Raw genomic sequence first — 15,541 nt, forward strand, 5'->3', positions numbered from 1 at the left:
ATGATATTTATAGCACTTAAAAACAAATTTTGAGTGTTGTGGAATATAAGGGAGGTAAACTCATGCACTGTTCACCTGATAAAATAAATATGTTACAGAATTACTATAAATTCTATGAAAATCATTCATTTTTTCTTGACATTCAAGAGTATTTTACAATATGTGGTTTCTAAAACACGTGAAAAGGACTGTGAAATGATGCATCTCTGTTCTTCTCTCTCAGCGGGAAGTCACAGCATAATCCCATAATCAATAATAACCAGGTGAAATCCATCCAACCAATTAGCTACATGTACCCAAACATGTTTCCTCCCATTGTGTGGAGAAGCTGTCAGGTCCGGTTTTAGACAATACGGGGCCCTGGGCAAAAGTCCCAAAATAAAACTATTTTATGTACAGTCACAGTCAGTAAGAGGCTCCTTTAGCCCTGCACAATACTTACACTTTGTAGGTTACAAACAGTAGTATGGTATGTGTAATATGGGACTGTAGGAGAATTTTATAGGAGATAGACAGATGATAGGTAGATTGAAAATACAAGATATTAAATATGAAATATATGAGACATGAAATATAAAACATTATAGATTTATAGATGATTAATTTATAGATGCATAAATATAAAGTAGATTCTATATGTGTGAATATATAAATATATATCTTCATAGCTATGACAGATGCAGTAGAAGAGAGATAGAAGATCAATAGATGGATAATAGTTAGGAGATAGATTGATAGATGGATAGATAGATAGATGGATAAGAGATAGAAGATATATAGATAGAAAAAAGCTAGATTAATAAACAGATAGGAAAAGTCAAATTATAGTAGATAGATAACTAGATAGATTGATTAATTGATTGATAAATGATTAAATAGACAGATAGATATTATATAGACAGGAGATAGATAACTAGATAGATTGATTGATAAATGATTAAATAGACAGTTATATAGAAGATAGATAGATAGATAGATAGATATTATATAGGCAGGAGATAGATGATAAGCATCTTCACCCGGGCACTCAACCAAGGGGTATTAAAGGAGCAATACATCCTCTGCCCACATGCAGGGGGCCACTCTGCAGCCCCCTAAAGCCGGCTGTGGAAGCTGTCTCATTACAAATCTGTATCTCCTAAACTCCATAGTATTCACTTGACAAACTCATTAGAGATGGGTTTTAGTTCTTATTGTCAGTTGTCAAAAGATCATTTTGAAGTCTGCCTTTCAACTGTAGTCAAAGGACGTCAATGCTCAATACCTTAAAAACCAGACAATTAACTTTTTATTAGTAGCCCGTTTTATTTGCCTGCATGGAAGTTATACCCCCTCTCTTACTCAGATGTATATAGAATGTACTGTTATAAAGAATAGGAATCTTCTACCTAACAGTTGCTTGTCCTTTAGCAGTACATAACGGCTATCCCCGTCCTGTCTATTTAATGTATAAAAGTCCTATTGATCGCACTTTTCACTCTATGAAAGGTGAAGAAAAACTTGTAACTAACTTAAATTAAGTGCCACTTGCTAGTTTTACAACAGCCCCTTTGGCAATTGAATCTTTATAAAAGTCCTAAAAAGGCAGCTGTGTGGATCTTGTAGAGTAAAATCCAAATCAATAAACTTAATTCTTAACATAACAAGACAGGATAATGAGTAAGAACAGGTAGGCCTGTAAATTTCTTCTCTGCAATTAATTAGTGTCTATGCTCTTAGTGGGAAATGACTGGAAGCGAGTGTATATTGGTTTCCCTAGAAGAATGCATTACTAGATGCCACTTGAAAATATATTTACATACAGCATTATAAAGCGAGTGCTGTCTGCACAAATCACTATTTTTCATATCTTACCCTAAGGCTTTAATTGTTTAATGGAGAAATATGCTGCTGAATACATTTTGATTTATATAACACATATCCTTATTTCTTACAAAAATAATATAGTGTCTAAGCTAGAAAGTCTTTTGCATGATGGACTTGATCAAAATCTTTATACTTAAGCAGATTTTGGGGAACAACTTAGAATAAGGTTAGAGATATAAGGCACAAGAAAAAATATACCTTCGATAGAAATTGTCCAAACACTCAGTCTCAGTCCCTGGGCTGAGCCATGCACATACACACTTGATCCAGCCAAGGATTCATGTGTTTCCACACAGGCCACTAATACTAAGAAGAAAATTGCTACAACCCTTGTTACAACATGACTGGTGCAGAAATCCACAGTGGACAGACAGCAACTGACATGATTAGAGACTCTACATATTCTCATCCAGCAATGTTCTGGGCATACCTGTGCAAGTGGCCCAGGGCTGCTGGGGGACCCACATAATGCTGTAGATAAGGAAACCTTTTTGGGTGAGGGGGGCTGTATCTAATAAATCCATAGGGGGTGAGGAGGGAGCTTTATATAAAATAACCATGTGGGGACTGTACATAAAATAGCCATGAGGGGCTGTTTGGTATAATAAACTATGGAATAGTTTCTGAATTATTAACCCCTTAACGACTTCCTTTTCACTCACCAACTTCAAAAATCTATAACTTTTTTTATTTTTCCACATAAAGAGCTCTGTTATGGCTTATTTTCTGCATAACAAATTGCTCTTCATAGTGACGGTATTTAATATTCCATGGCGTGTACTGGGAAGCGGGAAAAAAATTCCAAATGCAGTGAAAATGGTGAAAAAACACATTTGCGACGTTTTCTTGTGGTCTTGAGTTTTACAGCTTTCACTCTGCGTCCCAAATGATATGTCTACTTTATTCTTTGGGTCGGTACGATCACGTGGATACCAAATTTGTATAGGTTTTATAATGTTTTCATACATTTAAAAAAATTAAAACCTCCTGTACAAAATATTTTTTTTTATTTTGCCATCTTCTGGCGCCAATAACTTTTTCATGCTTTGGTGTACGGAGCTGTGGGTAGTGTCATTTTTTGCGAATTTTGATGGCGTTTTCATTGCTATAATTTTTGGGATGGTGTGACCTTTTGATTACTTTTTATGAATTTTTTATATTTTTCAAAATGGCAAAAAAATGCCATTTTCGACTTTGGACGCTATTTTCCATTACGGGGTTAAACGCAGTGAAAAAAACATTATTATATTTTGATAAATCAGGCATTTTCGGACGCGTGATTTGAATTTTTAGGTTTTTTTATTATAATTTTTTTTTTTTTACTTTTTTTTATTTTTACTTTTACTATATATCAGACTCCCTAGGGTACTCTAACCCTAGGTAGTCTGATTCATCCTATCATATACTGCCATACTACTGTATGGCAGTATATGTGGATTTTACTCCCCATGCATTACAATGTGCAATTAGCACATTGTAATGCATTGGTTAAAACGAAGTAGCCTCGGGTATTCGGAACACCCGAGGCTACCATGGCGACGGATCGACGCTCCCCGTGACGTCATCGGGGAGTGGTGATCCACGACAAGATGGCAGCGCCCATGCCGCGCAATCTCTTTGAAGCCGCCGGCAATGCTGTGTGTGATCGAGGTGAAAACACCTATGATCGGTGCTGGCACCGTTCGCGGGTGTTACCGGTAAGCCTTTGCTGCAATATGCAGCAAAGACTTACCGGCTATGAAGAGGGCTTGGCCCACGAGCCCTCTCCATGCACCGGGACCCGGCGCGCCGTACTAGTACGGCGCGCGTCGGGAAGGGGTTAATGCGGCCATGTGAGTTCACTGTAAAGGAGCCAACTGAGGCTCTGTCGTCCTGGGGCCTCCTGAAACCCGGAGCTGGCCCTGCCAGAATTAAACATTTATATAAAATTGCTCACTTTATTATATATCCATTAAAATTCATAAAAAGAGTAATGGTGATACTTATCCCTCACATTTCAAATTCAAAGTCAGTTCTAACTTATGGAATAACCAGATAATAAAAATAAATAAGTTTGAAAACATTGTAAACACCAATCATCATCAATGTTCAATCGATTTTTAAACCTATAAGTTGGTATTATTGGGTTGTGCCATGAGTAAGAACTTACATTTGAAGCAGCCTCTGGCCTCTGACACCTCTTGCCTCCAAGGAGGGCTAAACGGTCAGGCATAGAAATTTGCTCAATCTTTATTTCTGGAAAAATCTACAGGCAGTTGGGAGACCCAACAACCCACATATTGTAAAAACACAGTGCAGCACACTTCCATACCACAGGAGCTAACACCACAGTCCGAGACCGATCCAACAAGTCCCACTTTGAACAATAAAGAAAGTAGTATAAAAAAACTCTGACCGGAGCTCCCAATGATTCCAATACGGCTGTTGTTCAAAATTCCTTCAAAGACCTTCAATTATATTCTACCGATGAGGAAAGTTTTGCAACAAGATGTAGGTGACTAATCAGAACGTCCTTAAGGTGCAGTTTTCTCCTTAAACTCACTCAACAGTGGGGTAGCAAATACTAAAAGAGAAAGTAGGCACCAAATCGCATAGTACGTTCTTAAAACCTTGGATTTTATTCTTAAAAGTTATACTCACAAGAGTATGTTTAAAATGCGCATAAAACAGTATACAAAACGGGACGCCAGCTCCACTCGCTCGCCCGACCCTGGGTTTTGCCGTTCTCAGTTTCTTCCGGGGCTTGGCCAATTCCGACTTGGCCAATTGTACTCTAATGTGTGCTAGTATTTTTAGACAAGATGAATGTTTTGTGTATGTGCAGGTTTAGACTCACCTTTTTACTCTTTAATTTTCCTGTGATGTTTCTTGATTCACTTTGAGGATATGAAAACTATGATGAGAAACATCGAGTTGTGTAGTGCTACATCCCAATAATTGTTCTTTAGATTAGAGTGGCCCCCATTGGCTTTGACGACAGTTTTGCACACTTTTGGCAGGATCAATTTTATTAGGTAGTCACTTGGAATGGTTTTCAGTGGAATGCTTTCTTAAGAGTTAATTTGTAGATTTTCTTGTCGTCATTGTCGTTTGTGTTTGAGACCATCAGTTGAGTTAAGTTGAAGGATTGGTATAAAATTCCATACAGTCTTTGACCCTATTCAATTACTGTTGTGATGCTGTACAACTCATACATGTACTGTATATATGTAGCAGCCCTTCCAGGACCTTTGAAATGTCCACCAAAGGCCCTTAAACTGCAGCAATGAACTAGGCCCCTGAACTATACCAATGTCCTCTACTTTTATGTATTATGTATTGTGGTACTATTTGTAGGCAGTAATGTAAGACCATTTTTAAAAATTACTCAAGTGGGGGGTCTATGGCCCTTGTCAGTCTTAATCCACCATCCCCTATTGTATCCACACTCAGCTATCCAAAAACTCTGAGCTACTGGTACATGACTGGTAGCACGGTAAGAATTTTCACTGAGGCACAGCGGAATCACTCAACAAGATAAGCCCAGGTTCAAATCCAAACTCTGTGTCGGCAGATATGGCAGCAGCAACAGTGCAAAAAGTTATCCTAGGTGGTACTCAACTTATAGCAACAAGAATGACCAAGTCAATCAAAAAGGAGGAAAAAATAGTGTCACTCACCAAATCGGATGCAGCAAAAAACAGCTTTGTTGTTCCATGTGGCAAACAACAGGAAGGAAGCAGAACACGGCAGGCAATGGACCGTTTTGCGCAATTATGCACTTTCTCAAACCTCTGACCAGAGAAAGCGCCTAGTTGTGCGAAACACCCTGTTGCCTGCCAAGTTCGGCTTCCTCCCTGCTGTTTGCCACATGGAACAATAAAGCTGTTTTTTGCTGGTGAGTGCCACTATTTTTTCCTCGTTTTTGATTGACTTGGTACATGACTGGTACTTTCTACTTAATATTATAAAATAGTTGAATTCTATGCATTACTTTTTTGTTTTTTTTACATGGTTCGACGGAATTACAAATGGGAATTTTCCATAGGGCCAACCAGATCCCCTATTGACAATTCCTTGTCAATTAATTATTTTACAAAGTATGTATAATGTCTTATAAACAGAGTAAGGTCTCATGCACACAAATGAATGAAGGAGAGAGGAGGAGTGCTCGCTCCTTACCCCTCGCCTCTCCATAGAAAGACTAGTGGCCGGCCCCGTAATACAACAAAATAGAGGGCATTTTGAAAGCATATCCCATAATTCAAAGTTACTCTTCTGCTGGGGGGGGCTATTTGTGAAAGAAGAAAGTCATATATGGTGGAATGGAAACTTTGTTAGAGAAAATCTGATTTGGAAAGGCAGTAAAAGTCAATGGGGATTGTTTATCTCTAGTCAGGACATTTGTGCATGACTTTTATTGGTTATTCTGAGCTTTGGACTTGTTTGATTAATCTTAGAGGCTAATATATCAGGCAACTGAGTCTGTACGGTTTTGTGGTTTTTGTACAAAAGTCGCAAACTCTCCTACAACCTTTTCCTTTGCATCGTCTGGACTGGAATTTATATGCAACTTTTTGAAGACAATTTGCACCAAAATTGCGCCATTATTATATGTTTACATCCAGATTTTAAATTTATATCAAATGCAACACTGAAAAAATCTTGCACGTCTAACTTTACTAGACGAGTGGAAAAGTTGCAGATTTTGGTGCAAACATGCAAATGTGACGTAGGACAAATGCTGCGTGGCAGCCTGCCCGATACATCAAAAGGCGGAAGCCTCTTGATGTATCCTGTTGCGAAAATACATGTATGGAACTAGGAATCAACTCTATATTGTACACAAGCGCTTGGTATATTTCTTAAAGTGGAATCATCCGAATAATTTTATAAAACAGTAAATATTAGGGCCAGTTCACTCTGGTGTCCAGAAGGGCATGATGAAAGCTGCCAAACAGAGAAACTTGTGAATTTAGCCTTAGAAAATTATAAGCCTATAGATAATAGCATTTGTATTTCTGATTTATTATATGAGATACATTTGGAACATGTTACCGGCGTCTCATCATTAAATACAGACACAAGGACCCTCTTATTCCAGACATTGGCCCAAATTTATGAAAAGTGCAGGGTGCACCAGATTATTGAATTGTGACAGAGTTTAATAATCTGGTACAACGTGCATGTGCTGCTCTGGCTTACACTGACTGCACCAGTTTTTTTTTTTTTTTGGTGCACTCAGTTTAACAGGAGTGCGTCACAATTCTGTCAGACTTAAGACATAAATTTGATGCGTGGTCTGAATCAGCACCGGAACGCCTCTTTATGTGCTGAGTTATGTGATGAGATGAACACAGTACATTCAAGACACACAACTGGTGCAAAACTTTCATAAATATCCATGCAAACAGTTTGCACTGTCTTTTTAATGCATTGCTTGCCAAAAGCCGGCACAGCGAGTTTAAGGATTCTTGTCCATTGTTGGAATACTGTCGTTGCACATACAATATGTGCTTTATATATAAGAGAATCCATCCATTTATTCAACACAAATGATGCAGGATAGGTTGACTAATGGTCTTATCTGTATTCCTGGATATGGAAAGACAATGTTATTTTGCATTCCCCAAACTCCTCCTGATTGTGCCTGCCGCTTCTGCCTCATTCACTGTCGCATTTGTATTCTCTCATCTATCACTTTGCTTATCTGCTTGGTGTTTAAGTCATGTGGCCCTTCCCATCGCTTACATTTTTTAAGCAGTGACCTCCTCCATTTGTTTCTAACTTTATCCTCTAGAATGGCTGACACTCATTACCTTCTGATGAGTTGTGGCTAAAAGTTGTGGCTAAAATGACTTTTACGATGATGTCATTTTATGCACCCAGTCAAGTGGGAGAAGGTCCTTTCACCATTATATTTTAACCACTGCATGACATCATCTGCCACTTGACTTCATGCTTACATTACTAATTTGATGTAAGGACTGATAACTTTAAATCCAGTATCACAAGGTTTATGCTGTTTTAGGGAATATTATAACCATAGTTACAAGTATGTGATCTAATCCCGTATTCTAAAGGGGAAGAATGACAAACCATATTTGCCAACTTATTCCATTAAAGTCCAAGGCCAAGAAGGGAGAAGCTATAGTAGCTTTGCTTAGAATTCTATATAGGCTAGTGAGGATTTCATGAATTTCATGAAAACTGATACTCCCCTCCACCCCTCTGATTTAGATAATTTAGTCTACAGTAGACAAAATTATCTAAATGGGGGAGGGAGTATATATTTTTGATGTTTAGGCTATATTCACAGGAATGTGTGCCTGCTCTACCATAGCATAGTGGGCACACAACAGCTGCCCAGGAAAGGAGGAGAGGGTGGAGAGTTGCTCACCCCCGCCCCTCTCCATAAAGACACATGGTACATGGCGCTGTATTCCGGGAAAAGATAGGAGACGTCCTATCTTTTCCCCAGGTATGGAACGGTACGGTGCAGCTCCATACGGCTCTGTGCGCTCATAGCCGGCCTATGTGGGACATATATACGATGTATTTACGTTTCCCGTATATACATCCCCCAACGGCCATGTGAATGCAGCCTTAGAATGATATTTTCTTAATTGATCTACTGCTCATTCTGATTTTAGCAGTCCAGTACATGATTTTATTCAATGATTGACAGCCTTTCCTTTATGAGTGCATACAGAAATAATGCTCTATTTCTTAGAAGCACTGCCCACAGGACACCTAAGCCATAAATTAGCAAAGACTTTGATAACTTAGATTGAAAATATACTGAAATTGTATGTTACTCTTCTCAGCTCATAACCTGCTGCCTGCAAACTGGATTGGATTCTCAATGTGAAAGACACCTTGTAAAATGAAGCTCTGTTTTTAAAAGCTTATAAAAATAGATGAAAAGTGGAGAGATATCTCTGTTATTTGCAGCGCCGCCACAAACAAAGGGATTTCATTTGTTATGTTTGTTAAGGGAAGAAATTTTAAAACAGTAATAAAAAGGTATCCTATGTGTTCCTTTTCTTACTGACCCAGTCTAGCAGTATATTCTCATTTCCTGTCATTTTTGTAGCATCTGGGAAAATGAGATGTTAAACATGTAAGTAAACAGCAACAAGAAGAAAAACAACTAGTAAATTACATTAAAGGGAACCTGTCAGCAGGAGAGCCATTTTTAGCACTCCCCCAGTCCCACATAGCCTAGTACATACACTGCTAAAATACTTTTTTGTATAAATAGGTTTTACAGAAAAAAGATGTGTTATATAGTAAATTATTTGCCATGTGCTCTGTGACTAAGCACTAGGCACCTGGGAGTGGGAATTGTCACCCTTGGGAAACCACTGCTCTATGTGTCCTTTTCATATATATGAAAATGCCCATCACTTGGCTTAGCAACGCCTTCTGCTCCTCTATAGCCACTCCTGAGTGATGGGAGTTATTCATATTTTAGAAAAGGACACATGGAGGAGCGGTTTCCCAACGGTGGGGGGAAACTGCTCCTCTTTAGCGACTCCCAGGTGACAAGTGCCTAGTCACATAGCACATGGCATTGAAAGGTACTACATAACATATATTTTTTTTGTAAAACCTAATTTTTATACAAAAACTCTTTGGCAGTGTATGTTCTATGCTCTGTGGGGACTGGGGGTCACTAAAAATGGGTCTCCTGGTGATAGGTTTCCTTTAAGATGACCCCTTATATTCAGGCAGATGACGCTGAGGGGCTATTTTAACCTGAAGATTTTTAACTTCTACAACAGAAGTTACTGTAATTCCTTCAGGCTGGAATATGTACAGTTTCTTTTAACATGTCTAAGATTGCCTAACTCTATAGTATTTAATCTTTGGAAAGTGTAATGAAGCAACATAGGAGGCCTAACTGTGCTGCTGCCATGTGGCAATTACCAAATGTCCTGATTTTAGAATAATAAAAATTTGTCTATATCAGTCAGAATAAAAACATCTAATACCATATGAAACCTGCACAATGTGAAATGTATGTAGGGCAAGGGAATAAACAAACCACCTACCCCAAGCCATCAACTGGAAGACAATTGAGACGGCTACTGACCAGACAAAAAGTGGCTAAAAAAATATGATCACATTGAATAGTACATGACATTTTTATGTGCCTCGTAAAACTTTAGTGGAACAAGTTGGCAATTATTTTAGACTGAGAATTGTTTTGACATGGCTGGTGTCATTATTCCAATAACGATTAACAGGGGGTTGTCTATCTATAAAATGCCCTAGTGGGTGGTAGTTCTAGGATGAAGACATTCTTAGTGGAATTAAACCTACTGGCTGGGTTTTAGTATAGATTTAGAATGCCGTTTTAGACAGTAACTGTCACAAATGAGCTAGAATATCAGCTACCCCATTCACAAAGTCGACAACCATGTTTTTAATGGGGCATATATTTTGTAATCTGATGACTATATCTGATGACTATTGCTGGGGGGGAAGATATCTAGATTTCTCAGTGGGTTTTGGACGCCAGCTGCAGTATAGTTTCTATACTTTATGCTAACCCCATTACAGTGACTGAGTGTCTGTCACAGTTCCATTACCACCTGCAAGACTAGTTATTGAACTCCAATAGTACCACCCTTGGTGATACCTAAGGCAACTCTGTTTTACTTCAGCATGATGTTCTGTCTGAAAACACTCCAGTCAGCACTAGTTAATATTAATGGATCCCCTCTAAGTTTCAGTATCACAACATCATGCTGACATCAAGCACCATACCCCTCACATGGTCCTTACCAAGCATGCCTTTTCTTTCTTTCTTTCTCTTTCTCCCCCACCTCCTTCCTCACAAGATTGCTATTGCTACGGGCACTCCAACCGCTGCACTTACATCGAGATTGTAAACACGGCGGTCTGCGTGGGCTGCAGACACAACACTCGTGGTCAGCATTGTGAGAAGTGCAAGAAAGGCTTCCACAGAAATGGGTCTGCCAAACTGGATGATGTAAATGTTTGCATAGGTTAGTTTGTTTGTGCTCCTCGTGTTCCAGAAATCACACCTGCATTGTTGGGATGGTTGGGATGGTTGGGATCAGGGTTAAAAGGTTCTCCTGACTGTTTTTGAAGCTTTTTCTAATATCTGCCATACTGTATTCTATGTTAGGGTTTCAATCAAAGACAAATATGGTTGTGTGACATTTCTTCTCATTTCAAACAAATATGTATGGTTTAAAATAGGTTTATGAAACATTTATGTGGATGACCTACAGTAGGATAAGTACTTCATATCAAATCAAGCAAAATATTCTAAGCAATGTATGGAACTGTTCTTAGTCTACAGTGAAGAAGCTACAGTGTTCACCCACTCATCATTAGTAGTAAGCAGGGGTGCCAGGAGTTGGATCCCTCAGATATGAACCTGATGGCCTATCCTGAGGTTTGGCCATCAATATTAAACAACTAGAATGCATATTTCATTGAAAACTTCACAAATGTTTAGCATTTCAGGTATCGTGAAAAGTATGATCTGTACTCATCAGAGCTTAAAAGCTTGTGCAATGTAAAGTATTATAGATGCAATAACTATAGATGATTGAATAATATTGTAGCAAACACAATTAAAGAGCTCATTCTTTGGTGCTTCGGGACATTGGTGAAGATGACATGTTCATTGTGCACTTGACATCTGGGCCAATCCTTTGCCTCAACAATTTAGCAGTCTGATCCAGGCAAAGAACTGGCCCAGACGTCACATGTCCAATGAAAATGACATCATCACTGGTTGCAGTTGTAATAGAAAACAAACAGTCAGGGTTGGAGCCAAGAACACTCATCAGAGAGGTAAGTATATTGTTTTCCCTATTTCTTACCATTGGCTGTCCTTTCAGTAGAAAACCTGTTTGAATTTTACCAGCAAACAATCAAATGTTGTTCTAGCTTTACCTTGGGTTTACCCTATTGTGTTATACTGCTGGCACTGATTTTAATGTAATAGTAATGTAATAGTATGTATTGTATTTTTGAAGAATTTCTTAGATGTGGAGCTAGATGCACAAGTACTTCAGATGTATCTTTAACATAAAATCTGCAAGTTAATGGAATCTACATCCCTGTGGATCAAAATCACCATTTTTCATCAAAAAGGGGTTTGTTGAATGCACAAATACTATAGTACATAGAGTGCAGAAACTGAAAGTGTTAAACCATAACTAAACTTAAATAGTGCTCATGGTAATAGTAAACTGTGTAATATACTTTATCAAAGAGAAATGTTTCCTCCTTTTTTTACCCTGCCTATAAGCAGTTTTTCTTCTTTATATAATCAGTTTATGGAAATCATCTTTCTGACCGATATCCACTCACAGGTGAGAGATAATGGAACCTGATAAAGCGTCTAATGACTTAACTCTTTATAGACAGTCATTTGAGATATACTGCTCACTATAGGAGAAAGAAGTAGCAGAAAAAGGGCGCAGAGAAGATGTTTTCCTCAATAAAGTATATTAAAAAGTTTTCTATGAGCACTATTCATTTCTTCAAAGGTTTAAAGGTTTAGTAGCGCCTTAAGGAATGACTGTACGTAATTTGACTGATCTGTGTTTGAGATAGGGCTCGGTTAGAGAGGAAAGTCATTAAGAATCTTGAATGATGCAGAGGGCATATTGTGAAAATAAATTAGTTATATTCCTAAATATAGCACATACATTTCTTTTTGGAAAAAGGATTTTATATTTAGTAGTGGAACATTCAGTAGGTGGGTGGTAGGCAATGCCGAAATGCATTATCTAAAGTTGTAAGACCAGATATTAATATGTCATGGTGAGCAACATAAAATGTACTAAAATTGAATGTTTTACTTTAAACCACAGCTTAGGATGTATTGGTGTGTGAGTGTATGAGTTGTAGTGCACCCAGTTGTGTCACTCCCTACTGTTCATTTATTATACAGCACTTCTCCTTGAAATATGTCTAGCCTACCTGTAATGATTGCTCTGCATACTATTTACTGATGTTTAATGCCCCATTCTAGGTTGTGTGTTCTCTGTTTTCTACAGTACATATTTTGTTCTTCTTGAAGACGTTTCTCTTGGGGTTCTCACCTCCACCAAACATGACAGACATTTTACAGTTACTAATTCCTCTCCATAGACTTAATTAATGCTTCTCATTCTAATGATCATTACCAGACTGCCCACCTCTGCTGTAACTTGACTCAAAGACGTGAGCGTCTGTCCAATCAAACTAAAAGCAAAAGCGAGAAGAAGATGAATACAAACCTCTATCACACCTTTGAGAAAAGTAAAGCAACTAGAAATAGGGCGAGACTCTTCATCTTAATTAGGATGAGCAGTTTCCATTGTAAGAGAAAAATGGGTGCTTGATTCACAGAATGACTGTACACTAGAACTAATAGAACTAATACCCGCATGATGCAGCATTAACTATTTCAGACATTTATATGGATAAACATGCAAGACATTTATCAAATGACAGATGTTGAGTGATGGCAATATGAGTTACATATAGTAGAATACAAATTATATTATTCACTTATTATTTTCTTATATAGGTAAGGGATAGAGTTGAAATGTCTATCCCTTTTGACAGCAAGAATAGTTCAGAATGTAGTACTATTATGGCATGGTGTGCATAATAAGTTTAAAAGGGAACTTGTCATCAGAAAATGGCCTCTTAAACCACTACCAGAATATTGTCAAGGAGGGTAAGAGTTTCTAGTTTTTGCTTATTTCATGGTCCAGGGTGGTGTCCTTATCCAGAAAATCTATTTTAAAATGAGATGTAAATTGGTCATATAAAGTCAAGGAGGTGGAGAGTATAACACTGAAGTCAAGGTGGGGAGCTATGAATGCCGCCTGCTCTGTGATTGACATCATACATCAGACTTCAGAAGTTCTGATTAGTGATGTCTCCCGATGTAGGACCATCAATTGCAGTGAAGGGGACTTTCTGAGGAAGAGAGAGCATGACTTCAGTGTTAAAATCTCCACCTCCTTGACTTTATACAACCAATTTACATATCACTTCAATGTAGATTTTCTGGATGCTGCCACCATACTGACTCATGAAAGAAACAAAATCTGGAAGGTGCTCAGCTGTATGACAATATACTGGTATGGTTTATTAGGATGATTTCTGTTGAAAGGTTCCCTTTAAGCTTAAACTATGAATTATAATACTATAATAATATACTGTATTAATGCCTCTCCATAACCTACCCACTATGGAGATCCTTAAATATATTATCTACAGTAACATACGAGAGATAAGTGTATCTTTTCATTGGATTGTAGATTCAATACAAATTTGGTACATTTTTCTTAGTAATTAGGCTGGATTCACACGACCGGTACCCGCCGTACCGTAGCACGGCGGGCACACGGCAGTGCGCGGGGAGAGGAGGAGGGGGAGAGCGCTGCTCACCCCCGCCCCTCTCCATAGGGATAGATGGTGCAAGGTGCCGTATACCCAGAAAAAATAGGACATGTCCTATTTTTTCACGGAGTACGGGGCGGTAAGGTGCCGCACGTGTGCAGCACCGTACCGCTCCCGTAGGGCGCCGGGCGCCCATTGCCATTTATGGGGGACGTATATTGGCCGTATATACGTCGGCCGTATATACGTCCCCCTTGCGGTCATGTGAATCCAGCCTTACATTTAGGGCGAATTCAAACAAGCGGGTATACACCCAGCGGCCGTGCACACAGGTTGGGATAGGACATGTCCTATCTTTTCCCCATGTACAGAGCGATACAGTCAGGGGCGTAACTAGGAGAGGCTGGGCCCCATAGCAGATTTCTGCATGGGGCCCCCCTTCCCCTTAAAATATATATATATATCAGGCACACGTCTGGCGCGCTGGAGAGGAGGAGAGGTGAGCGCAGCTCACCCCTCCCCTCTCCATAGAGAATAGAGCCGCATGGTCGTTCTTACGGCCATAGATAGAGCACGCTCTATCTCTTTTGCTCAAAACAGTGAGTACTCGTTGTGCTCACCGTCCTGAGCCCAGGCGTATAGAAGCTTATGGGGGAAGTATATCCGGCAGCAAATTTGCGGCCAGATATACGTCCTCCATATGTTCTTGGGAAGGTACCCCTATACAGACATGTTTATACAATTACACACATTTATACACTGATATATACACACATAAAGTTCTACACTCGTATACTCGCACCCTTATACATATAAGCATACACTTATACACACATTTATGCACTCATATACATTTATACACTAATACACAGAGTATATACAAACTCATACAGTATACACATTATATACATATAATACATTTACAATACACACACATATATATATATATATATATATATATATATATACATACATACACACATACAGTATATACTGACCATATATACACATACATGCAGGATAAAAACACCATATACACACATGCTGCATATACATACAGAATATACACACATACAGCAAATACACACACATTCAGTATATACAGCATACATACTTACCACATACAAAAACACACATCATATATATATATGCACATATATTTAAATGTGCACATATATATGCTAATATAAATATATGCATGTAAAAATACAGTATTTGCTTCAATACATTTATACACAGTATGTACATATGTATACATAGTAGATGCATATATACACATATACATAGGATATATATATATATATAT

The 15,541-nt window shown here is 38.4% G+C and overlaps 1 protein-coding gene across 7 annotated transcripts in view; it reads left to right on the forward strand.

Annotated features, from left to right (window-relative positions):
• NTNG1 (netrin G1) overlaps positions 1–15,541 on the forward strand; it is a 165,695-nt gene that overhangs the window by 126,393 nt on the left and 23,761 nt on the right. For 3 of the 7 annotated variants that reach the window (XM_072128613.1, XM_072128614.1, XM_072128615.1), the window contains one exon: positions 10,695–10,862. The exons of the other annotated variants lie outside the window; for them this stretch is intronic. In XM_072128613.1, the coding sequence (XP_071984714.1) occupies positions 10,695–10,862 (168 nt within the window). The remainder of the gene's footprint in view (positions 1–10,694; positions 10,863–15,541) is intronic. 7 annotated transcript variants of the gene reach the window in all.

This window comes from Engystomops pustulosus, chromosome 10 (assembly GCF_040894005.1).
Source record: "Engystomops pustulosus chromosome 10, aEngPut4.maternal, whole genome shotgun sequence".
Lineage (NCBI taxonomy): Eukaryota > Metazoa > Chordata > Amphibia > Anura > Leptodactylidae > Engystomops > Engystomops pustulosus.